Source organism: Pseudorca crassidens, chromosome 13 (genome assembly GCF_039906515.1).
Source record: "Pseudorca crassidens isolate mPseCra1 chromosome 13, mPseCra1.hap1, whole genome shotgun sequence".
Taxonomy (NCBI): Eukaryota; Metazoa; Chordata; class Mammalia; order Artiodactyla; family Delphinidae; genus Pseudorca; species Pseudorca crassidens.
The window spans coordinates 27821374-27847544 of NC_090308.1; the positions used below are offsets into that span (position 1 = coordinate 27821374).

The 26171-nt window shown below is 38.4% G+C and overlaps 1 protein-coding gene across 6 annotated transcripts in view; it reads right to left on the minus strand.

The window, feature by feature from the left end:
• Positions 1–224: 224 nt before the first annotated feature.
• Positions 225–26171, minus strand: part of MYB (MYB proto-oncogene, transcription factor) — a 35440-nt gene continuing 9493 nt past the window's right edge. Inside the window, exons 6-16 of one of the 6 annotated variants that reach the window (XM_067702022.1) lie at positions 24635–24869; positions 23218–23298; positions 22673–22777; positions 21111–21365; positions 19842–20204; positions 17962–18104; positions 16624–16738; positions 16406–16531; positions 15175–15285; positions 12686–12793; positions 225–1500 (exon numbers count right to left, since the gene is read on the minus strand). In XM_067702022.1, coding sequence (XP_067558123.1) covers positions 1384–1500; positions 12686–12793; positions 15175–15285; positions 16406–16531; positions 16624–16738; positions 17962–18104; positions 19842–20204; positions 21111–21365; positions 22673–22777; positions 23218–23298; positions 24635–24869 — 1759 coding nt within the window. In that variant the 3' untranslated portion in view covers positions 225–1383. Of the gene's footprint in view, positions 1501–4288; positions 4602–12685; positions 12794–15174; positions 15286–16405; positions 16532–16623; positions 16739–17961; positions 18105–19841; positions 20205–21110; positions 21366–22672; positions 22778–23217; positions 23299–24634; positions 24870–26171 lie in introns of those variants that run through there. The other 5 variants (XM_067702021.1, XM_067702019.1, XM_067702018.1 and 2 more) reach the window with 5 other exon arrangements.

Genomic DNA, 26171 nt, shown 5'->3' on the forward strand with positions numbered 1-26171 from the left:
ATTCTGGATGATTCTTCCCAGCTGTCATTCTGCACGTGATTATTTTGGGAACTACTGAACTTGGTTTGCTTGTCCTTCTTTCTCCAAAGTTATAATTCTTGGCTTCTTCAAGTGAAGTTCAGATGGTGTGCAAATTATTAACAGAGGAAAGTGCTCTGCTTTCACTCCATTTTCTTAAAATTGTAACTATTGTCCACAGTCAAAAGTAAGACAGAAGTCAAAAGTAAGTAAAATAAGGGCACAGCTTTATTTCACTACAAGGCAGTAAGTACACTGTCATATCAAAAGTTCAGTGCCAGCCATCTTGCACCGAATGTTCTTAAGGCAGCAACTGGCTATCGACCCCAGCTGCAAACACAGGTTCTGTGTGGCAGTTCTGAGACTATACACTTAGAGACCACGGGGAATGCTGATTAAACACATAACCCCTGAATTAAAGAACAGTCAGGCTGAACTCAAAACAAAACATAGGACTTCAACAACACAGATCTCCCAAGAAAGAAGTGCAGTGCATGCTCTTATAAACCAACAATAATAAAAGACAAAAAACAACCACAAATGCAAAATCTCCCAAACAAGTTTTCCAATGTATTACAAAAGGAAAAAAAGTATATATATATAAAAAATAAAAAAGTTTGAAATACTAGTGCATAGTCAATTACCTAACACCAAGTTTCTTTTCTCTCCGTCCCAAGCTCTACTGCCCCTCTGATACTAGCAGCATGTCTACAGGCTAAGACCATAGCAGCAAAACACATTTTTTTTCATTTGGCATGTACAAAATTAAATTACTGAATAAAAATATAATTTTTTATAAAACTATTTCATACAGTAATAATTTTTAAAGCAAGCTAACAAAAAAACCCTCATAAAATGGTTTAGTACAGTAAATGTACCTCCAATGTTATTAACCATAAATGAGCATTTACAATATTGATTACTTATTCCATGGTGTTAAGCCAACATTTATAGTAATGCATTGTGTTTAGTGATTGAGAAAAGTGAAATATTGGAGTACCTTTTTGTGTAAAATTTCAAAAACCCTATCACAGAAAAAATACTGGTCCTCTTAAAATACAGATAAATCACTTTATGTTTTTTTTTTATTTTAAAAATCTGCAGTAAGATACTAACTGACTACAATTCATGACCTAATAATTTAGGTAAGACTGTTATTTATTAATTTTTTAAAAAAAATTCGTTTAGTTGGGTGAAATCTGATACGATTTCATCCACCTAAATGCACTTGGTGCTGTTCTCAACTGTTGTACCACAACAAAAATAGGCTCTTCTCCCATTCATGAAAAGTTTCATGTAGAGGAATGCTATATCCCAAATCAACTTGAAGTGTTCTGAAAACCATAATGCTTGTCTGCAAACGTCTCACATGACCAGAGTCCGGGTTGAGAAGGCGTTCACGTATTTACGAGCCTGACCGGAAGCCGTCATCTGATCGTCTGTCTTCCCACAGGATGCAGTTTCCCAGGCACCGCTACAAGGCTAATGGGGAGAGAGAAGGCAATGGCAAGGTCAGACCGGGAAGCACACACTTTAGCCCACAAATGGATTCCCAGTCCCAGCAGGGCCAGCAGAAAAAAAGGGTGACCTCCAGACAGCAAGTAGTAGACACCAGGGAGCCTTTGTCAGATAAAATCTTCCCTCTGACAACCAGGAATCCAGCATTCTTAAGTGATATTAATTATCAGAAATTGTTTATCGCGAAGAGAGAAAACCCACTCCAAGCAGTATGATAAGATACAGCTGTATCTTCACACTTGAGTACCTTTTGTCTGTTAGGAGATTTTACAGAGTTGGAGACAGGAATGAGTGTAATCCCCCAGATACCTCAGGTGAGCTGTGGGCATTTACTTATTAAGCAAACTGGTGAGTACTTGAGCCACCCAGCAAGGAAGCTCCTGTAGGTGCTGGAATTGATCAACACCTACTAAACATAGTGTATCTTTTTTTTTTTTTTTTTTTCGGTGCGGGCCTCTCACCGCTGTGGCCTCTCCCGTTGCGGAGCACAGGCTCTGGACGCGCAGGCTCAGCAGCCATGGCTCACGGGCCCAGCCGCTCCGCGGCATGTGGGATTTTCCCGGACCGGGGCACGAACCCGCGTCCCCTGCATCGGCAGGCGGACTCTCAATCACTGTGCCACCAGGGAAGCCCCGATAGTGTATCTTTTTAAACAATGAAATTGATTAAGTTGAGTTATGAAAATTTAAATTTATCATTAAAATGGATATTTATCAATTAAATACCAACTAATTAAGAAATATCGGTTTACTTGGATAGCTTACTTTTTAAAGATACATTGGAAGTTACAGGATGGAACTAATATCTCATGGGCAGCATCTGGATCCTTCACACACATGATCTCATTTACACAGCACAACTACCCTGGGTGGGAGGTTCATTCTCTCTTAAACTGGGCAGGAAATGGAGACTCAGAAAGTAAGGATAACTTGCCCAAGGCCACTCTATGGGTAACTAGAGTAATGGTTTTGAACGTGTGTCTGTCTCCTGCGAGCCCTGGCTCCTGCCTTCCCTCCATGTTGCTTCAAACCAAAATATGTACTATTTGTGCCCTACTTAGTTCCCAAAAGGATTTAAGATGCTTACAAAGTAAATATAAGCAAAGAGAGTTTAAAAAGTGGACAAGGCAGGGTCACAGAGAAATGTGGAAAAAATAAATAATACGAAGAAGAGGTGAGATTTGTATTTAAAACACTTGCCATGAACTATAATGCACCGGCAAGATGTAAACTCCAAACATGGCTCTGAGCTCTCTAGCAGTCAATGCAAAGAAGGAAACAGAAACACAAGCAGATATAAGATTTGCTGTCTGTAAGCTCAAAAAGAAATCAGTGGTTTTAAAAAGCACAACTATTCCTAGTGTTGATATCTAAGAGGGATGCTTTTCATGGACAAAAGAAGAATAAGAAAAGAAAGGCCTCTGCTGTCCTTTAAGAGAAAAAATGAACACATGTGAAACCGGTGGAGTGACGACAGGCAGATGAAAGGTTTGTGGTCCCACGGCCAGAGGAGGAGGAGAGGGGACACCAACGAGCAGCCAGGGCCATGCTCTAGGCAAAGGGCATGAATAGGCAGGGTTTAGATAGACAAGTGGTAAAGAGGGTAACCCAGGTGGGAAAATAACATGAAAGAGTCAGGAAGCTGCAGTTTGTACACTGCTTGTGGGAGGGACTGGGAGACAGAGAGGAAGGGACACAGTGGATTTAATGACAACATTTAACAAGTGCTTACTACGCACCACTCACGCTTCTAAGCATTTTACATGTATCATCTCATTTAATTCTCATACAAAACACCAGTGGCATAAATACGGCTCATTACACATGTTTTACAGAGCAGGCAATTTTAAAGGAAGAGAGAGCTGAGGCAACACCCTTAAAGTCACCCAGCTAAGAAGTGATGAAGTAGAAATGTGAATCCGGGCTCTAACTCGCTGCTTCCATTAGAGTTCTTATCAGTGGGAAATTGTAGGGTCCGGTCAGCAGGGCCTTGGAATGCAGGAAGAAGTGCTTAGATGAGGTGTCAAAGTCATCAGACTTTTAGCAAATAGGTGAGACAATTCCAAATGAACGTGGTATTTGTATGTGAAGGGGCTTCCTTGCCTAGGGTCTGGAATAAATTTTCAGTGACATAAGGTTTACAGTGCCATGTTTCTAACTTGTAAACTTTCACAGGACACAAAGTAGATTACCCAGTTTCTGCCCAGTCTGTCGTGCCATCTCACTGCCAATGTAAAGGCACCATCCAAGTTTACACATATTTACTCTCAAGGCTCAGAGGCTCAATACATAACTTGAAATACTACATAGGCAAGATTGATTATCATAATATTTTCCCGGAACTGTGAATCACAAAAATGACAGGACAAAGATGACAAGGCGTTCTGGGCTGACTTCTGCCATTGAGTCACATTTAATGTTTTACTAAGTAAAATCACCAGAGTAGGTTAAGCATTCTTTGATACAGTTCTGAATAAATGATGTTTGTCTAGTTTGAAGGAAGTGGGTTACATATACATATTTCTTTGGTGTGTTATCTGCCCATCCAAGTCTCATATTTTAGTTTAGTTGACTGCTTACATGTTGTTGCTAACATTTTTCAGTGCAGCACTGAAACACCTAATTGACACAAGGAATCCAATTAACAAAATAAAATTTAATGTTATCATTGTAATTTTGAGCTTGTATTTGTAGTGACACACATAGAACATATATGACAATGTGACATATAATAACAATGTGACATCCTAACATATGACAATGTGACATACAATAACAATATGACATATACTAACTACCATTTGAGAGTCAATAGTTAAAGATGATGGCTGTCCATGATGAGTACTATGCAGGGCTTAGAATCAGTGATGTACACAGAACAAAGTACATGGATCTTAAAAGCAAGTGACTAAAGAAGATGCAGAGGGCTTCCCTGGTGGCGCAGTGGTTGAGGGTCCGCCTGCCGATGCAGGGGACATGGGTGTGTGCCCCGGTCCAGGAAGATCCCACATGCCGCGGAGCGGCTGGGCCCATGAGCCATGGCCGCTGAGCCTGCATGTCCAGAGCCTGTGCTCCGCAACGGGAGAGGCCACAACAGTGAGAGGCACGTATACCGCAAAAACAAACAAACAAACAAAAAGATGCAGAATAAAATATCTTAATATGCTAATATCTTATATGTAAGCAAAACATAACAAAGATACACACAAAACCCAAAAATACATATTTCAAAAGAATACATACAAACAAATGAAGGGGAAGGGAGGATGTAGGTGAAAACGGAGATAAAAGTGAGGAGCAAGGAAGAAAGGATTGTTTCTGTTTTTCTCTGGTTAAGAATTTTTCTACTTAGCTGTGCTTCAATTAACATAGGATTAATTTTCTATATTAAAGTAAATTAAGTATCCTAAAATCCTATATTAATAGAATCTCATGCTTGCTTTTACAATGCCTCTTGGTAAAAGTCAAGTTCTGATCCTTGACAACATAGTACTTAATTCGGGATTCCCAATGTCTGTTCAAGAGAATCTAACACAGTTATCGGCTTAGTATATTTTCAACTTGGACTTTAACTGTGTTCTTGTTGGATCTCCCAGATGGCTCATCACTTATTCATGTTTGGCTCTTCCTCCAGGACCAGATATTTAAAACAAGATCAATATAAAGAAGGTACCATATATTTTTAGTTAGTACTTTGAAAACACTTTTCAAACAGTCAGCTTCCCCCAAGTCAAAATGAAATTTATGAAGAAATAAATCAAATTGACTGACCTATCCGAACTTCAGAAAGCAGAGCATTTGAGGGGCACCTAAGCCCTGAAGCTCAGAGTTGAGGGAGGGCAAGACGACTTGGAACACCTGAACCTCCCAGTGTAGACAGACACCAAGACACAGTAGCCACTGTGTGCAAGAACCACTGAGCGCAGAACAAAAAGGCGAACGTGAGTGGGCAGCTCCTTTTCCGCACCGTGAGAGTACAAAGCAAGCACTTCTTACAACCATGAATGGAAATACTGGTCAGAGCAGACACATACCTACTTTGTGAAGGTAAAGGAAGAGCAGAAGTTCGAATACTCGGGTGAGAAGCGAAATGCTGAGGTCCACCAGCCAAAAGGGCAGCTGCCTCCTCCTGCTATTTCTTTCTCCCTCCTTACCTTGAAGCCCTGGGGCCCTGGGCCAACTTTTCAAGCTGATGGAATAGTTCTGACAAAGGAGGATTAAATGTCTTCGTGCTAGAGGATGTTTTTTAATACTGTCATATAGATCCTTGGGCACCCTCTTCATTCCCTCTCCTTAAATGTTAGTTTCATTTACACTAAAGAATTAGTAAGAATTACAGATTTTGGGCTTCCCTGGTGGCGCAGTGGTTGAGAGTCCGCCTGCCGATGCAGGGGACACGGGTTCGTGCCCCGGTCCGGGAAGATCCCACATGCCGCGGAGCGGCTGGGTCCGTGAGCCATGGCCGCTGAGCCTGGGCGTCCGGAGCCTGTGCTCCGCAACGGGAGAGGCCACAACAGTGAGAGGCCCACGTACCGCAAAAAAAGGAAAAAAAAAAAAAAAAGAATTACAGATTTCGGCACATGAATTCTTGTTAAATGACTAACCCATGGTGCTGTTGCAGACATGTCACTCTACCCTAATTCATTACAACATTAATAATCCTACTGCACATCTTCCTCCTCTTGCCCGCGAGTTATCTTACTTATCCCATAATTTACCTTTAATTGCCCCTGGGCAGAAGTGAACTGAAAAAGGACTGTCAGAGGTCTAACTGGGATGTCCTGCTGAAGCACTTTAAATAAATACGCAGATCCTTTATATAAAACAGAAGACAAAACATGAGACAAGACCATGTCCACAGGTGGTTTTCTGTCAGAATTAAATTATCTCCACATTTTCACTTAGAATATGAATGGTTTTTTCATCATGCTGAACAAGAACTGCCATTGTCGTTCTATTCATAGAGCAGCTTCACACAGTAGCTGCTGCCGTCAATAGCCTTGGCAGGGTATGTGCTTTACAGTTCACAGACCTCATAAGAAACTTGCGTTAAGTCATGAAAAAATGATTTTGCAAAACCAAAACAACTTATAAGATGGTGTTATGTTTTTCTGTTTCATTTTTTAAAATAATAGGCAGATATAAATGGTGTCCAAAAGACTAAGAATTATTTGATAATTCCATTTAACCTATCTGAAGAAAAGAATTACTCTGGACTAAAATTCTAAAAGTCAGAATTCCTTCCCAGTGGGGCATCTTTTAAAATGTATTAGTTATCTAAGAGATAATGTTGAAATCTTTAGCTGTATCTTGAGAGTCAAGAATAAACCTGAGATGAAGTGTGGCTAAGGTAAGGTTAATGGTTATCAAACTTTTCCCACGCATAAATGCTTCCCTATGTCTGCACAAAACAATTAAATGCTCCCAACTTCAGAGTTGCTAACTTTTCATAGAAAAGAGACCTAAAAGTTAGCGTGGGTCAAAGGTCCAGATGGTGATGGAGGGTGTTCCATCCACCAGCGCCTTCACATCCCACCCACGTCTAAGTTAACAATCGCTAATAGGGATGGACTTTTACCAAATTTGGAGTTTGTCGCCAATGTCTCTAGGGTTCTTTTCATCTTACATGTTGATAGACTTCCCAACAGTTGTAGTCACATAGCCTCAGATGTCACAATTTTTTGAAAGAATAGCTCTTTCCTTAGTCACATATTGGTTTTCAACTATTGAGATTAAGATAAGTGCCAAATTGCTCTAAAGCAATTCTATCTTTGTTGGCCCAAGGAAGATTCAATATCACAGTGTTTACCAAACCCAACCAAACAAAAAAAAAATCCAGGTCGTGTACTCTCTGGGGTAGAGCACTCTGAATTTGAGCTCAACTTGCCTTCCCCACTCATTTAGCCTTTCTCAGTTCACCCCAAAAACTGTACACGGTAAACTTGCTTATTATATAAGATATATTGAAAGCAGGTCACTGAAATATTATTGACAGCTATGTGAAATCTTGCCAGGGCAAGTGGAAAAAAGTGACCCAAGGGAGAACCAAATGGATACAGAGGTATCCAGGGGAGTAGGTCAACAACAGCACACTAACACTAAGAAATGCCTGGAAAGATCTATGTCACATGGAGACAGACTGTTTCTGTGTCAGTTGACATGCCAACACAAGCAGCAGAAAAATAGAGAAGACCAGTAAATCAGTTGTCTCATCTCCATAACACCAAAGAGATCTGACTACCTTTATTTCAGGAATCAGTTGAATCAGCAATCGCTTTTGGTGACCCACTGACACAGTTCTGCCAGAGTGGAGCAAGGAATGAGAAAGAACATGTGAGAGGAAATAATACACCAGAGTGCAAAGTGAGGCCTCCTTGCCTATGTTTCTAAGGACAGGGACAGTGCATACCCTTTGTCTGAAAATAGGTACCACCAATGTACATTGGCAAGTGTGCCGCCATTTTTTTTTTTTTTTTTTTTTTGCGGTACGCGGGCCTCTCCCGTTGTGGAGCACAGGCTCCGGACACACAGGCTCAGCGGCCACGGCTCACGGGCCCAGCCGCTCCGCGGCACTTGGGATCTTCCCAGACCGGGGCACGAACCTGTGTCCCCTCCATCGGCAGGCGGACTCTCCACCACTGCACCACCAGGGAAGCCCTGTGCTGCCATTTTGAAAGTAATATTATATCCATTTGATCTTCATAGAAACCTTGTATGATAAGTGGAGGAAATAACTATAGTCCCCAATTTAAAATGAGAGCATTTTCATCTGAAGAAGTTAATGAATTAAAAACATGCAGTTAGAAACTGCTGATGTCTAGACTAGAACCCAGGTGCCTGTTGCCTGCATGCTAGCTTATTACACTCCTTAGCAATGCCAATCATGCAAAAAGCAATCCAAAGCACGTGGAACTGAAGCAGTGAGCTTCAACTGCTTGCAATAATATCGTAAGATTCTTTGATGCTGTGCAAATGTGTTTAAGTGTTAATGGCTTGAGAAATTTACTTAAATTAAACTCACTGTTTTTAAAAAGTAAGGCTAGGACAAGGCAAGTCAGGAAATTAAAATTTAAGGCTGTCATTCTGTGGTTACAAAAAAGAGGAAAGTGAGTGAGTAAAAAGCATATGAACACATCTTTTACATTTGGGTTTTAAACAGGAATAAAAGGAAATTATAATTTAAGAGAAAAATACAGAAGTTCAGAGGCTTATAACTTAAGTACAGTTTCAGATCTACCAATGAAAATGTCTACCTTAGGAAATGTTTATTGGCATAATGTATTTATTTCAAAATGTAAAGCAAATTGAAAGCACATTGAGAAAAACAGGCAGTTCTTTTCTCCTTGCTGAGGGAGCTGTGTGTGTGTGTATGTGTGTGTGTCTGCCTTGGGCTCTTTCAGGGTAACTTTCGAACAGCAGAATCCAGTAGTGTTCCACAGTGAATCTGCCTTTCCTGCTCCAAACTGCAAGCTTTCTAGGCTGAATGTCTATTTCCTCATTTGTGTATAAGCTTCTAGACTCCATTCTCTACTACCATACAGCATGAGGAAAACAGCACAATGGTCCGAAAATCTCACATATTCTGAGCTACATGAAAGACACAAATATCAAAAATGTCTCAGGACATTTTTATTATAAGAGTCCCTGTTTGTTTTTACAATTAAAGTTTAGGCAACTAAAAAAAAGAAGAAATCCAACTATTATACTATTCTGCAGCTGCTGCAAATTCCTTTTAAAAAAAGATCAAGCATAAATAATTTCAAAACCAAATATAACATTGTGCATAATGGTTTATAATAGCCTCTAAACATTATAGCTTATGGACTAGGGGTATTGGAAAGCTCTGAGTTATTAAAATTCTTTGCTTCTCAATGACAACCCGCATAAAAAATGGGCATACTTAGCACCCTGAGTTTGGTCTCTACATACCATTTCCCACTAAAAGGATCACAGCACCTTAGGGAAATGGCTGGTTCCAAGAAGAGAGGAAGGACATGTAACTATTACACGTATTCATGTATAAGCACATGCATTTATATGTGTATTAGAAGCTGAACTATAAAGCCCCAATATTTGGGGCCTCAAAACAATAACTACTGTGTCTAAAGTGTTACAGCTATAATTAATTAAGCCAAGGATCATTACCACTGAAATGACAGAACACAGAATTGCACAATTAGTGTAGTCTTCAATAAACTTTTCTTGTACCTAAGTAAATTTATTTAGTCAACTAGATGGATAGATGATCAACTGTACTATACAAATGACATTTTAGAAGTATTGGAAATTTAAAATATTTTAGGAGTCATATTTAGTTGTTTTAATTAAATGCACTCTAACAAAAATGTCTAGATTGTTTGCTTAAAATCCCATTTAACATTTGATTTATTATAAGTACAAATGACAAAATTTCTAGGTTATATAAAGTACTCAAGTTGAATAGCCAGATCATTTAACAAATGCACAACATGTTCAACAATACTGTTCATGAGTAATCTGCCTAATTAGGTCAAATTGAATTATCAATGGAAATATATGATAAAGCATAATGGTTTTAATAAAAAATTACCAAATTGCTTAAAATTACCTACATAAATATTGTTGAGTCAGGGTTATATGAAATATAGGCAATATATGCTTAAATATTTAGAATCACCTGACGCATTTTCTGATATTTATCACAAAAGTTTGAAACTTTTTAGAAATCATATATTTCTATGGTACGAGAAGCTATGTTTCCATGACACAAAATGAAGGAGATACATGGTGCGTGCCATTCACTCATTCATTCTTAAAATGAATTAGTTATCTATTATAGCAGGTTATTAAAATATATTTGAGTGGTGTAAATCACTAAAACCATATAATGTAGATAGAAGCATTGACTCCAAAATCAACTTATAGCTCTCAATTATTTAGTTTAGTGGAGCCGACAAATGTTACCTTCATCATGTGATGTACGTAGGTGGCTTAATCTCAATATACAATATCAGAATCTGTAGAGTGCCACATATGGCTCACCGATATACTAGAAAATACTGACTAATAAAAACAGAGCTACTAGACTTCCCTGGTGGTGCAGTAGTTAAGAATCTGCCTGCCAATGCAGGGGACACGGGTTCAAGCCCTGGTCTGGGAAGATCCCACATGCTGCGGAGCAACTAGGTCCTTGCGCCACAACTACTGAGCCTGTGCTCTAGAGCCCACGAGCCACAACAATTGAGCCCGCGTGCCACAACTACTGAAGCCCGCGGGCCTAGAGCCCATGCTCCACAACAAGAGAAGCCACCACAATGAGAAGCCCACACACCGCAACGAAGAGTAGCCCCCGCTCGCTGCAGCTAGAGAAAGCCCGCGCGCAGCAACGAAGACCCAGTGCAGCCAAAAATAAATAAATTAAATAAATTAAAAAAAAATAGAGCTACTACTTAATACTGAGTTTCAAAGATAAGTAATATTTCCATCAAATAAAATATAAATATGCTGATGATAAAGTTCCATACTGATTATTTTTTTAATTAGTATCATTAAAATCTTCAAGGTAAAAATTAGACAACCTATTTTTTAGAAATCTGACACTCTTGCCAAATTTTATGTAATATATATATTTTATATCTGTACCATGTTTGGCTGGATATATTTTATTTATATCTGCATAAAGGTTTAGATTTAGGTTTTGCTAAACACTATTTGGTTAGGCCAAAAGCTTTAGGATTTAGTTTTAGGGAAAGAACCAGGGGTTTTCAACCTACATAATGATAACTGTCCCTAAATATATATATATGTTGCACTTTGCCACTTAGAATGCACTTTTTTTATACTATTATAAATATCGGTCAGATCCTAGCCTATGTTACAAAATATACATAAAACTCAACCTAGTTTAATTAATGCACTAATAGCACTAGTCAAATTCTATGCTCTGGTTATAATCCTTCTAATCCCCTTTCTTTGTCCCCCATATGTCCCCCTTCTGTTCTTTTCCTCATTTTCCAGTTCTTTGCCATATTCTGAGTCTTCTTCACATGGCTACCCAAGCCTGATTGACTCAGGAAGGACTCCAGATTCCCCACAAGGACAGACTTTCCCTAGTCCACACTCCAGTCAACAGTCACCTTTCATCAAAGCAGTTGGATCAGATAGAAGCCACAAGGAGAGCAATCTGATGGAATTAAGACACAAAGTGTGCCTACAGCCCTTCCAGCTGTATTTGTATTTCTTAAAAATAATGCTAAATATCAGAAATGCTTTAAACGAGGTAGTCTTAAGAGTCTCACAATTTGGAGAGAGAAGGCCTACTGCAGTGATGGGAAAGCCCTTCCAGGAACAGGACACTCTTTCAAATCACACTGCCTAAAACAGTGCCTTTCCCTCACAGGACAACTGTGACTTTCCACTTCCTAATCCAGGTTCTCTGCATGCTGCAGGGGCTATGGCTTTTCCCTCAGTGTAGCACAGGAGGATGGAGGGGAGGAGGGCTCAGCAGGTGGCTGGGTATTGGGCTATTGAATGTTGGGAAATGCTTTAAATAATTTAAGGGAACAAATTTGCATTCTTATTTACATTTGGCTGGGGATTAATTTGGAATTTGTTGTATTTCATCAACATACACCTCCTTCAAAAAAGGGAAATCTCTTTTGATATTAAAACCCGTGAGCAGATGTTCAACTACAGGTTAGCCACATAACACTGACAGTTGAGTTTGTCATTCTGATAGTCAAATATGTTGTAATTCTTTTCTAGCTATCTAATTTCAAACTTCATTGAAAATCTAAACAGGGTCTGAGCTTTGATGGCTTAGTGAGGGAGCAGAAAACATAAAAAATTTTGAAACTAAAATTAAACTATACCAATTTTTTATAAAACCTTTAAAAGTAGAAGAAGGAGGTATTGACACATGTGTAATTAACAATCTTAGTCTCAGTCACAGTAAGAAATGTTTCACTTCATCAGGCTTTGGGAGCCTGCTCTAATAAGAAATTTCCAGTGAGTCTCATATGAGTGGCAACAAGGAATTTTAGGAGTTTTTTAGACATTGGGAGTTGTTTAAAAGCATCACTCCTCTATGTCTAAAATGTTTTTCTTTTTTTTTAAAAAAAAATTTTTTTAGTGAATGACTTTTAAGATACCAATGTTGGAATAATAATTACCTGCAAGGGACTCGCCAGGGACCTGTTTTTAGGTACTGTAAATGCTTTGAGAACATTGTCTTCATCTTCTGATACTGGTGTCATTAAAACGGAACTTGTAAGAATATTCTAAAGGGAAAGAGAATAATTTGAAATTTAAATGAGGTTGGATAATAGGAGAGCTGACACAATTCTAACACTTTAGAGAGTAGATTACTATGAGTTGACACACATTGGCAGGAAAAAAATGCAGGTATTTGCCAGAAATTCTCTTCCCAATGAGCTAAACTGAGAACTCAACTATGTACTAACACTAATCCCACTGTGGCAAACATCACTAAAGCAAAAAGCTTCAGGGTCCCACACAGTTCTAGGCATGAGGCAGGCACTCAAAATACATCTGCTAAATGGATTAATAAATTTGTGCTTTTAAAAATTTATTAAACTCTGGTGAGAGAACTGTTTATTTCATATATTGGTAAAGAAATATTTTTGACTTACAGATTAATGGCAGTATAATATAATGGTGAAAAGTATGGAATTTAGAACTAGGCTAAAGTTCTAACCCAGAACCGCCACTTATAAGCCATACAATCTTGAGTAAGTGACTAAGCCTCCCTGTGCCTCAGTTTCCCCCCTGGTGTAATGGAAATGATAATGTTACCAACCTTGTGAGGATTAGATGAGTTAATGTATCTAAAGCTCTTAGACTATTCCTCACCACTTAGAACACACTGAATAAATATTAGCAATTGCTATTAGCTTTGATTCTTCATAAGAGGAAAGGGCAATCATTCACAAGTTACAAACTTGAAAATCGAATGGTTAACCAAGGGCAACACAAAAGAAAACAAAACTACCAAGCCACAAAAAGACACAGAAGAAATTTAAGAGCATGTTACTAAGTGAAAGAAGCTAGCTGGAAAAAGCTACACACTGTATGATTCCAACTATATAATATTCCAGAAGAGGCAAAACTAGAGACAGTAAAAAGATCAGTGGTTGCCAGAAGTTGGAGGGATGAATAGTAGCAGAGGACTTTTAGGGCACTGAAACTACTCTGCACGATACTATAATGGTGGATAAATGTCAGTACAAATTTGTCCAAATCCATGGAACGAATAACACCAAGAGTGAACCCTAACATAAACTCTGGGCTTAGGGTGATGATGTATCAATGTAGGCTCACTAGTTGTAACAAATATACCCCTCTGGTGGGGTGTGTTGATGATCGGGAGGCTGTGCATATGTGAGGCCAGGGGATATATGGGAAATCTCTGTACCTTTTGCTCAACTCTGCTGTTAACCTAAGACTGCTCTGAAAAATAGTCTATTAAAAAAATGGTGGTAAGCAAAGCAATGCAATATCGGGTACAATAAAGGGAATTTACTATAGACACTGTGATTAGCACTATGCTAGATACTACATAAAACCAAACAGGAGACAACTTAGCAAGGAGGAAATACAGGCATCCCCTGCTATTCAAAAGTTCGCTTCACACCACTTTGCTTTTATGAAAGTCCTACATTAGCACCTAATATTTTCGCTAACTGCTAACCAAAAGAAGCCTGAAGAGAATTTTTGCTTTTCTTTTGCAGCCACAACTGTTACAGAGGCAGCACACACCCTGGGTAGTTAGACTGGCACCGCCAAGCTCCTTCCCCAGGCACTACACTCAGCATCTCAGCATCAACCCCATAGTTTTGAATTGTGTGAGCACCTGTGCTTTATCTCAATTTCCTTATTTTTATTCACTTTTTATTGAAGTATAGTTGATTTAAAATATTATATTAGTTTCAGGTGTACACCATGGTGAGTTGATATTTTTATAGATCACACATCATACACAGTTATTAAAAAATACTATCTTATCTGTGCTATATATTACATCCCTGTGACATCTACTTTATAACTGGGAGTCCGTACCTCTTAATCCGGTTCACCTATTTCGTCCCTCTCCCCACCCCTCTCCCCTCTGGCAGCCACTAGTTTGTTCTCTGTATCTGTGAGTCTGCTTCTATTTGTTACATTTGTTTCTTTTTTTTTTTAATTTTATTTAATTTTTGCACCTGTTAGCAAGATATGTCCGAAGGTAAACTGCTTCTTTGCTTTACGTCATTTTGGCCTACTAAAGGTATCATAGGAATGCTCTACTTTCAGATAGCAGGGGAAACCCTATACTACATTTAGAAGACAAATAAGTAAATTAAAAGAAAATGTAAAACTTAATATTCTGTTTTCATGGAAATGTGTATATACATGCAGCAGATTTTTTAAGTGGCAAGGACTCAGATCATAAGAAAATAAACAAGTCTGCAATTGAACACAGTCTATTTCCAACACATGTAGAAAATCTCACTTTATATTCAACATTAATAATCATAAGAAAATAAGCATGTGAGAGAATATTTAGAAGTATGATGCACTAAATGCCGAAACCACAGTGGTCCCACACGCCACACACAGAATTCTGTGAGCTGCCCACATCTCATAACATGTCATAACTTACGGGCACATCTGCCACAGGCGATGCCTGTGTGAACAGCTGAGTGTTCAGACTCTCCCCTTCCCAGTGGTCTGAGCAGAAGAAGTTTCCTGTTTTATCAGTTGGAGATTCCACCTAAAAGCAAACAGGAAGTGCTTTGTTGTTTCTAGAGCTAGAACTTCCCATGAAACTGTTCAACTCAAGAGTAAACTTCTGTAAGATGAATAAGGTCTGGGGATCTAATGTATAATACGGTGACTATAGTTGCTAACACTGTATTGTATAACTGAAATTTGCTAAAAGAGTAGAACTTAAATGTTCTCACTGGAAAAAAAGGTAAACATGTGAGGAGATGGATGTGTTAATTAACTCAATGGGGGAGAATCCTTTCATAAGGTACACGTGTATCAAAACATCACATTGTACACTTTAAATACTTTATAATTTTATTTGTCAATTATGTCTCAGTAAGGCTGAAGAAAAAGTAAATCTATGGCCAATCTCTCAACCACTTATCCTTATATGAAAATAAATTCAAGTGGCACTGTATCGAACCTGTTGGAAATGCTTCTTGACACCAATGTAAAACATTTAGCTAGTGGGAAGCAACAGCGTAGCACAGGGAGATCAGCTCGGTGCTTTGCGATGACCTAGAGGGGTGAGATAGGGAGTGTGGAAGGGAGGCTCAAGAGGGAGGGGATGTGGGGACATACGTATGCATATGGCTGATTCACTTTTGCGTACAACAGAAGCTAATGCAGTATTGTGAAGCAATATTATTGTGAAGCAATTATACTCCAATAAAGAGCTATTAAAAAAAACTACAATGAGGTACAATGCCACACTCATTAGAATGAATAAAATCAAAAAGACCTACCAAAAAAATAGATACTATTAATTTGTTTCAATTTTCCATGATGTCCAAAAATTAAATATCTATGTATCAACCAGTCATCCATCCACCTATATATCAGTGATTTTAAAAAGTACAATACAAAACTGCTTCCTTCTCTTTCCTTTATACTCTCTCACATGTTTTCTGTTCAAACAGGAAGGAAATAGAAGTGGCTCGGCTTCCCAAATGCAAGATTGCATGCCTACAGCTTGGCAGTACCTCGTAACTGCATCTTATATGAAAATCTTTTATGAAAAGTGGTGTTGTTACACAGTGCCTCCCCCCTCCCCCAGACACATCAAGCTGCCCACAAGGGACAAAAACAGCAGGGTTGTTCCTTCCAAAGAATCTTGTGTTTACCTCTTGTTTGATCTTCTTCAGTAAAGGTGGTCCATTTTCTTGAAACTCAGCAACAATTCCAGATTCATCAGATTCCTGTTTAATCACATCTTGTAGGTCTTCTACTAGATGAGATGGTGTCTGAGGCTGAAGGGATGATTGGGTACATTTGTATCAGAGGAAAATTTCTGTCTGTGCTAATAAACCAACTAAACCCCAAGAACTTTGTGAGAACTTACTAGCATCTTCAGGGGACCATATTTAATTTCTTGAGCTGCGAGTGCATGTTTGAATGGTGTAGGAGTTCTCGGAGAGCTTTCTAGGATTGACCTTTTGATAGCTGGAGTTCTGAAACTTTAAGAGGAAAACAAGTTTTGGTTAAATATAAAAGAACATATGTCCCTTACATTTCTCTACCTATTAAATTTAATATTTTTCTACTGAATACAATAAACTCATTGATATGGAATAGGGTATGCTGATGAATCATATATGTATTGCTAGGGAAAAGATAATATGTACATCACATATTTCAAAATATCATACCACAAAACTAAGAGCATTAAATTATTTCTCATCTTTCTTTAATCATTCTGAAAACACATGTAGTACCCCTAAGCCTTTATAATGACCATAAGTATTGTGAAGATCTGATGTCATTTAAAAATCAATTTTATCTATTCATTATCTCTTATCTACCCACAACAGAAAACATATGTTAACCTTTTAAAGTGTATTTTATATTGGAAACAATAAAATTGCTTTTTTAAAAGGTTTCTTATAATTCTTATTGATGTTCTCTCCCATTTCTTTGAATTGGTTAAGGCTTTATTGACTATAAATGACTACTTAATCACTCCTTGGCTTCTAATCATATAATTTTCCTGGGGATGGCAAAAGAGGTCCTATCTATAGATAAATTTCAAAAAGAAAAAATAAGATTAAAAAAATATGAACTAAGTAAAGAACCATACTCATTCTTAAGTTTATAATCAAAGAGGAAAGAAGGCTGAAAAAGCTTGTTTTTGGTGAGGAAGAAAAGGACTTATTGAACAAACAGAAAAACTGAATGGAAAAGTTATTTTAAAATTACCTTTGCATATATAGGAAATTTTTTTTTTTTTTTTTTTTGCAGTACGCGGGCCTCTCACTGTTGTGGCCTCTGGCCTCTCCCGTTGCGGAGCACAGACTCCGGACACGTAGGCTCAGCGGCCATGGCTCACGGGCCCAGCCTCTCCGCGGCATGTGGGATCTTCCCGGACCGGAGCACGAACCCGTGTCCCCTGCATCGGCAGGCAGACTCCCAACCACTGCGCCACCAGGGAAGCCCATATATAGGAAATTTTGAAATGAACTACAAAAGGTAATTTAGTTTATTCTCCTACCTTCTACCTCTAGGTAGTTCTAACATGCCCAGGACAGGCATATTCAATGTGGAGATACACATGACTATGTATATAAAAGTGGATCAGTAAAATTACATACATATAAATAGATCAGACATTTGGGGACTATATTCTATTAATTAAATATAAGTAAATAAAATAAATAATTTTTTTCTTGAAACAAGGACTTACATAGTATTTTCCTTTTGAGTTTTCACAGTCTGGTCTCTATGAAATGGTGTTGTAACAGTCAATTTGTGACCATTGAGAGGGGTGGAAGTTAAAGAAGGCATTTCCAAGTCTAAGTTTTCATGGTTATTGGAAGTGTTTAAGAACTAAATATGGGAAGAAAGAAAATATACTTAAATTAAACAGTGATTCTTTACTCAGCCCAATTTAAAAATGACATGTTGTTAACAAGTAGGTGTGTTTTACTGGACCATTATCTGAGATAACAATGATGTTAACAAGCACATAGTGTTTTATTTCAATTCAGCACCCGGGATTTGGAGTATGATTTCCAAGAAATAAAATCTAGAGTCAATGCTGAAAAACTTGCAAAATCCTAAGAAAACATTCTCAATAAGGACACTTGTCATTAAAGAGAATGAGATGCATTTCTTATTAACATTAAAGGTGTTAACGTGATTTTTTTTGGAAAGTAATCATTTTTTTCTTTCATACTTTGTTTTTTCTCTTTAATGATCTAGGAACCATTATTATATAAAGTTGACATTATGTGGAAAATTCTTGAATAATTTAAGCTGTATCTCTCAGAACACTGATGTTCTGGGAAAGTAATAGGTGTTCCTCAAATGGTTCCAAGGTAAAACAAATTTGGGAAACACACATATTGTAATCTCCTCCTGGAAATTCACAATGCACATCCGTATATTAAAAACTTTGAGAGGTCCTGCAGTAAACAAACCATTTTTTTTTTTTTTTTTTTTTGCGGTACGCGGGCCTCTCACTGTTGTGGCCTCTCCCGTTGCAGAGCACAGGTTCCGGATGCGCAGGCTCAGCGGCCATGGCTCACGGGCCCAGCCGCTCCGCGGCATGTGGGATCCTCCCGGACCGGGGCACGAACCCGTGTCCCCTGCATCGGCAGGCGGACTCTCAACCACTGCGCCACCAGGGAAGCCCTAAACAAACCATTTTAATTTTGTTTGATTCAGTGTTTCCCAAACTAATATACCTATATATTTAGATGTTTTTCTGGAACATCATTAAAATCTTGTAGAACTAATATACTTCAGAACAGGGTTTGGAAAATACAAGCAAAAAAAGAAAATCTTTTTTTAGTGGGCATATCATTTGCTCATACCTAAGTTGTTCTTATAACAGACTCGACAGGCATAATTGGAAAAATGTTTTAAAGTGCCAAATTATCCTTTAGCTTCAATTATTTTCATAATTAAGGAACACAAGTCTTTGATAAAAATTATAATTTCCATGCCTTAAAAAAGCTGTATGAAATAAGAACATTCATTGGCAAAAACTGCCAATAAAATATTATGGCACGACTCAGAAGAGCCAATGTTGAGAAATTGAAATTAAAACATACGTTGTTTTTCTTAAGCATTTGTTCCTCATTTTCTCCCAAAACTTTTTCACTTAAAGATGGACTGGAACCTTTAAATTTTCTCGTTGCAGCTCAAATGTTATCTAAACATAATTTGGTTCCCTCCTCCCCTGGGTCAGTGAATCACATAACAATAAGTGAACAAAGAGGCAGAAAATCTGTTAAAGTTTTTAAAGGGATGGGAGAAGAGGAAGGAGTAGAAACGTTAAACTCTAGTGTTGAAGGAAATAAAAGCACATCCCAGGCAACTAACTCTCTTTAGAATCACCAAAAAGTCAGAGAGAGAATTATGACAAAATCATCAGTCCATCTACAGATAGCCTACACTCTGGGAGGCAGTATGACTTAGCAACAGCCAGAGGCAACAACGGAATGAAATCAGTGAAGACAACAGTAATGAGTCATTTGTTCCAAAGGATTAGTTTCTAGATTATTAAGGGTCAGGTGTCTGCTGAAAATTAGTAACAGCTGTGCAGAAATTGTGCTCTACCTGCGAGGGGGAGAAAGGTAGGCTTTTGACAAGGGAACGCTTGGGAGTTGAACTGCTGACGTCAGCAAATATCAAGGAACTAGAGTGTCCAGTGGCTATGGGGCTGGCTTGGCCCCACTTTTTTCGAAGGATGACCCGTGGAATTGTGCTGGGCCTCGCAGGAGGGAAGGGCTTGGGCAGGTCAAGTGAACCCTCACTCAACTTGCGTTTGTTCGCCCTCTTGCTAGGCTCTCCTGCAGGCCTATTCACATTGCCCTCTCTTTGCTGAAGCTGGAGGGCTTTGCCTGCGTGGTGTTGGCTAGGTGAAAAAGCTGCTTCTTCAAAGAATTCAAAACTGCTGAGATCACCCCACGATGAAGGATCCTGAAACAATGTGGGAGGCACAGAACTTTGAGACAGTGTGTGCATGATGTGTGCCATCACCTGAAACACAGCACTGAGAAAGAGATGCTGAACGCAAAGAAAACACCTGGCCCACTTGCTTGACCTCCTGAGAAACAGCTTCGGGATGAACAGTTGTTCTGGTACACTGCATGGTGCGTCTGCCATGCTGCCTCAAGGCTGGCCCTACCCTGGTGCTGCAGGGACCTCCTGGCACTCTATCATTTGCATGCAGTTCAAAGCAAAAAGAAGACTTTTTGATAGCACATTTTGGCAATGTTCATCCTCTGTCTGATGGGGGATGCAGTAAATGCTTTTTAACCAACTGGGAAACAAAGGAAATGAATTGAGTGTCTGCTTTTGTGGTACTGAATTCAAGTTTGTTTCACCAGAGATGGTTTGTCTCAGTGAATCCGTTGGGACTGGTAATCAATGTTTTGTGGAGAAAGCCATGCGCCAACAAATTAACATATTACCAATTCACATATATTGAAAGATGGCTTTAAGCTCCGAGTGAACATAATTCTTAATGTGCTATCCAAAAGCAAAGCACAATTTTAGGGAAACACAAAGGAGTAAACAAAGTACAAAAAAACAAGTTTAAAATAATCCAAATATCATTCCTATTACCCAAGCTCTACTTATAGGTCATTAACTTTACTATTTTTAAAAATATGCATTTTGAAGGAAATATGTGAAAAGCTACCTTTATATCTGGGTAGCCTAAGAAATCAGATATTGAAAAAATATATACACAGAAACTAAAGTCATACGTTTACGTTAACATATGCTAGTAACATGATATTCGCCATAGAAAATGGCAACAATTTGAGGAGTTTCCTAATCCCCCTTCCAAAAACATTAGCTTGCCTTAAAAATTCTACTTACAGAATCTATAAATTGAAGTGTTTCTGCAAATTCTAAGAGGTTCTTAACATTGTCCAGAATGGTGCCTTGGTGGACGATCATGCACCTGGCTGGAGAGGCGCTTTCTTCAGGTAGGGAACCAGGATCCACCGGCAGAGATGGAGTGGAGTGGTGGTCTTCCAAACAGGAAACAGGTGCACTGTCCCCATGAGGTCTGGTGTGGTCGGCAATGGTGGTGCTGTGCCACCCAGGGTAGCTGCATGTGTGGTTCTGTGTCTAAGGAGGGGGTGGGGGAATAAAGAAAAAGCGGGGAGGAAAAAGGGAGAAGGAACTTAGCAATGAAGTTGCACAAGGTATCAGATGCTGTTAGAGGAAAGATAAAAGTTGTTGCATCATCCAAAACTTGCGCCTATGAGACAGTTGTCAAGATGTTTCCTTCTATCAATGCAAGACCCTGCTTTTTAATAATGGTATAGCCTGTCATCTATAGGATTACCTTCACTGTCATCATTTTGTTAAAACTGAAAATAGAGGGATTATGTTACCAAGTACAACTCTCACATGGAACGTCTTAAAAATCTACTTTAACATAATTTCCAATAGGATCATAAAGGTTTGCTGCAAATTAAGAAGTGGGCTATTCTCATTCTAACCTACAAAAAGGCTGGAGGATTCAAGAGTTAGAGCTGCTTTTATTTGCATATATTCTTGTGGCTTCTACTCCTTTTTTAATGCTACAGATTGCACTGATGCAGTGAAGGGCTGCCAAATCAACGTGGTTAGGAAAGCAGAAGAGCAAATTAACAGAAGTCTCCTTTCAGCATGACCATGCAACAGGAGAAATTGCAAAACATTAACTAAAGTTAAAAAGTGGTCGAACTATCATATGCACATAATCATTTTATTATTTAACCAAAAAGAAATCTACTCCTCAGAATACCTACTGGGTATCCCATCTTTCATTCTCTTTGTTGGTTAATTACATACGTTACAAAGTGCAAGCTGCTTTCCCAGTTTGCTGCCCAAACACTAGAAAAGATGTCAGAGTTCAGTAATGGTCCACACAGCTTTTGTGTGTGCAAACAAAAGAGAGAGATTTATGTTGCTTATGGAGAGATTTAATATATATCTTTTTTTACATGTATATACTGGACATACATCAAATCATATTTGAAATTATAAAGTACGAAAATCTAGCTTAAAAGAATAATAGAAAAAATCGAATGAATAGGCACCCGACAGATACACAGATTTGTAAAAAAAAAAATTGCAAATTTTCATTTTTTCTCTGCCAGTCTTTGAATTGATTACAGTCCTTCTGAAGAAAAGAAAAATCAAGAATGAGAATCACAAATGGATATTGAGTTTCTATGGCAACACAAAAGGACTACTTCCAACTTAGTCAACACACATCGTGATACCAACTGCATTTTATTACAAGCAACCTCTAGTGTTTAAACATTGTTAGTGGATATACAGAGTCTTGATTAGTGTGATATTTAGAAGATAAGGGAAAAGATACAGAAGAGCGCTGGAGTCAAGCGTTATCCCCCGCCCAGATCAAGTAGGCAGTGACATCTTACTGGAAGTGCCTGCTGTCCTTTGAGTTCATTCTCAGTTGACATTAGAAGCAACTCTAGCTCCTTTATTCGCTTTTCTTTCTCAGGGTCTTCATCGTTATAGTGTCTCTGAAATTAAAAGTTAAGGGAGAAAAGAAGACAAAGATCTGGTGGGAAAGTGTAAATACAATGATCGTGGCCCGAGGTTCACGAGGGACCACACAGAACCCAAAGAGCCCTGGCGTGGAACAAACGCCAACGGAATCTGGCCACTGTAGAAATCTCTGAATGTTATCCCAGACATAAGGGAGGGATGTGAAACCTGAGGCTAGAGGAGATGCTGACGGAGGGATTGTTTCAACTTCTAACATCAGAGAACCTGAGAATTCTGGCACTAATTCACTCCGAAAGTGTAGCTTGCTGGCCAGAGCTCTGCCCACCTCCCCACAGCCCCCATTTCTTTTAACTTCAGTGGATCAGGTGCAAATAATCGTTGGGATGAAAGAAACAGAACTGTGCCTCGAGTAGCTAATGAGTTTCTTCATGAAATGATCTGAAAATGGGCTTACCTGAATGGCTGCAGCAGCTGGCTGAGGGACATTGACTATATTTACATGTAACGCTACAGGATATGGGACGTGACTGGAGACCTACATCAAAAAGGCAAAACATATATACACTAATGTGTATAAAATAGATAACTAATAAGAGCCTGCTGTATAAAAAATAAATAAAATTAAATTTTAAAAAAAGGCAAAACAAACAAAGGCCGAGACATTCATGGTTACATGTGCTTCAGGGGACTTGTTGGCTTCCTGAAGTTTTGCTCTAGGACTAAGGAAAACAAACAAACAAACACTTTTCTGATAAAATTCACAAAGCAAAATAAATAAATAAAACCCAACTCCAATTTGAAATTTTAGCCAAGCCTTTAATAATTGTTAAAGAGCTAAAGCAACAGAGCGAAAGAAATTTAAGGTGCTCATCGATCCTGATAGGAAGTATTCCTTAGAGTGAAACAGAAAGAAAAATATAATCTAAAGTACATTCACGAGTGTATGAAAGTTTTGATGGTAAAAACGGATGGCACTAGCTGTTTATAAATAAAAATATGTTCCTGTGAACTATTATGAGCTTTAGGAAAGAGTATAGCACCTCTTAAGATAGTTCATTCACCTGAGACCAGTCAGGAAGGTCTGTAGTCAAATATATGGAACAGACAGAGAAGAGTAAAAGCTACTAATATGTTTTGCATAGAATTTGCTTATGAGCTCTGAATTCTTGGATAAGTTTCACCATTTATTATTGCTGATTTTAAGATTCAAGTTTCTTGATTTTTTTCTCTTTATTCTTCTTTTCCCACCCATTTTGAAGATTTTTGTCCATAAATATAAATATCAAGAAATGAAGAAAGAATCACACCGATTCAAAGGAAGACAAAAGATGCCAGATGTCAGTCACAAAACTGCTCCTGATTCACAGTAAGAAGGTAAACACTTACTGAATGAATAAATTAAGATACTTCAGCTAGATCACTACCAGAATTGAACTTACAATTATCTGTTAAATTTCAGGGTCAAACTATTTCCTCTTTAAATGTAATATTACATTCACTTTTCATTTGAGCAGAGAAAAGTATTAGATACAACTGCACCTCCATACCCCCATTCTTCTTCAGCAGTACCTTGATAAGTAAATTTACATCCAAAAGCTAACTTCCCAAATTAGATTCGAAGCAGCAAGTTAGAATCAAACAACTTGGGTTTTAGTCTGTACTATCTCTATGAGCTGTGTAACCCTGGACAAATCACTTAACATCCTCATTTCTGGATCCGTATCAGGGCTAACAACACCTACCCCTCTCGATTGATCGTGATCATGGTCATGTTCATGAAAGCTGAGAAGTATGCACCTGAAAGGTATCATTATTACCTGGAGCTAAAATAACATCTCTCTCATTAAACTAAATTCTGAGGAATGGCTTACGTTTTGTGCTTCAGAAACGTGGTAATAGGAATAGTCATTGTTAACTGAGGGCTGGCCAGTTGGAGGGAGTTGAGCTGAAGGTAGAGCATGGGCAAAACCCATCAAATGGCTGTTCTTCTGAAAACTTGTGGCCACTGGTGGCTGGCTGGCTTTAGAAGACTCCTGCAGATAACCTTCCTGCTCGACCTTGCGACGCATGGTAGAATTCCAGTGGTTCTTGATAGCATTATCAGTTCTGCACAGAAATATATCACATACACATTTTACAAACAAAAATTTCAATTCAGATTACAGTTAATTGACAGAAAACGGTTTCTAACAGAGACCCTTTCTTTTGGTCCACTACGAGTGTTTCTTTCCTTTTAATCGTTTCTGTCTTCTCTGCCTCCTAAAAATCATGCTTCCACTATCACCTAATTAAAAATTGATAGGTTTCTCTAAATTACATAATATGGAACTTATATAGTTTTCTATAAATGCTGAAATCTTTTAGCCATTTTGTTTCCTTGTTAAGAATATTTCCAATAAAACACCCTTCATGTTTATTCTGATTGTGATACAAGACTCTAATACAACTTAAAGTTCTGGCTGTTCTAGAAAATTACTCCTTTGAGCGTGGCTTAGCAGGGCCTACACATCACAACAGGCACTCAGTAAAGTTTGGTGAGCAATAATGACGTTGCTGCCGTCTCAGCGTCTACTCTTTATCTAGAATAGCACTAGCCAGAGATTTTGAGTAAAAAAAATGCCCACCTTTTGAAAACTACCTCAAATGGTTCCATAACCAGGCAAATGGAACCATAACCAGAGGCGAAAATGCAAAATGGGATCCCGAAGGGAAAGAGGCTAACTCCCCAATATATTTTCAAACTGCAAAGCATTTTTACTAAGGTTTTTCAGTTCTCAGGAAAACAGTTTCTCAATTCAAAAAAACGGTTTTAAGCCTCCCTTTTACTATTTCGATGGGGGTGGGGGAATGTATGCTAAAGAAAGAGGAAGTTCAATTGCCCCTTAAATTTTTGGAAGAATCAACAGCATATCCTTTCAGACCATATGGGAGAAAAGGCCTCCTTTTATCAACCTCTTGAATTCTCTAAGCTTATACTGAACCAGGAGGGAGGAAATGTTTCAGAACATCACAAGAGAACACTGCATAGACCATGAGAGCCACAGCCTTCTTTGAAATGACCCTTTCTCCACTTTGGGGTTATGAAGCTCAAGAATAAAAATATTTAAAATGTTTCCTATCCTACAATATTTTAATGTAAGATTTATAATTAGTATCTTCCAAACTAAATGACATCCGTTATAAACTGTTTAAATGGGGAAAGTGGGACAAAAATGAGCTTCCATAGATATCCCTCATAATGAGGTCATTTTCGTGCTTTGTTCATTAAAAAGAAAGCTTAACAATGACATTATTTAAAAACCTGGAAGCAGTATGATAATTCTAGAAATACAATCTTTCTTTATTCCAAAGAAAAAATTAAGCCAAGTGGTATAATGAAATGAACATGGTATCAGGAAAATGGTGGCC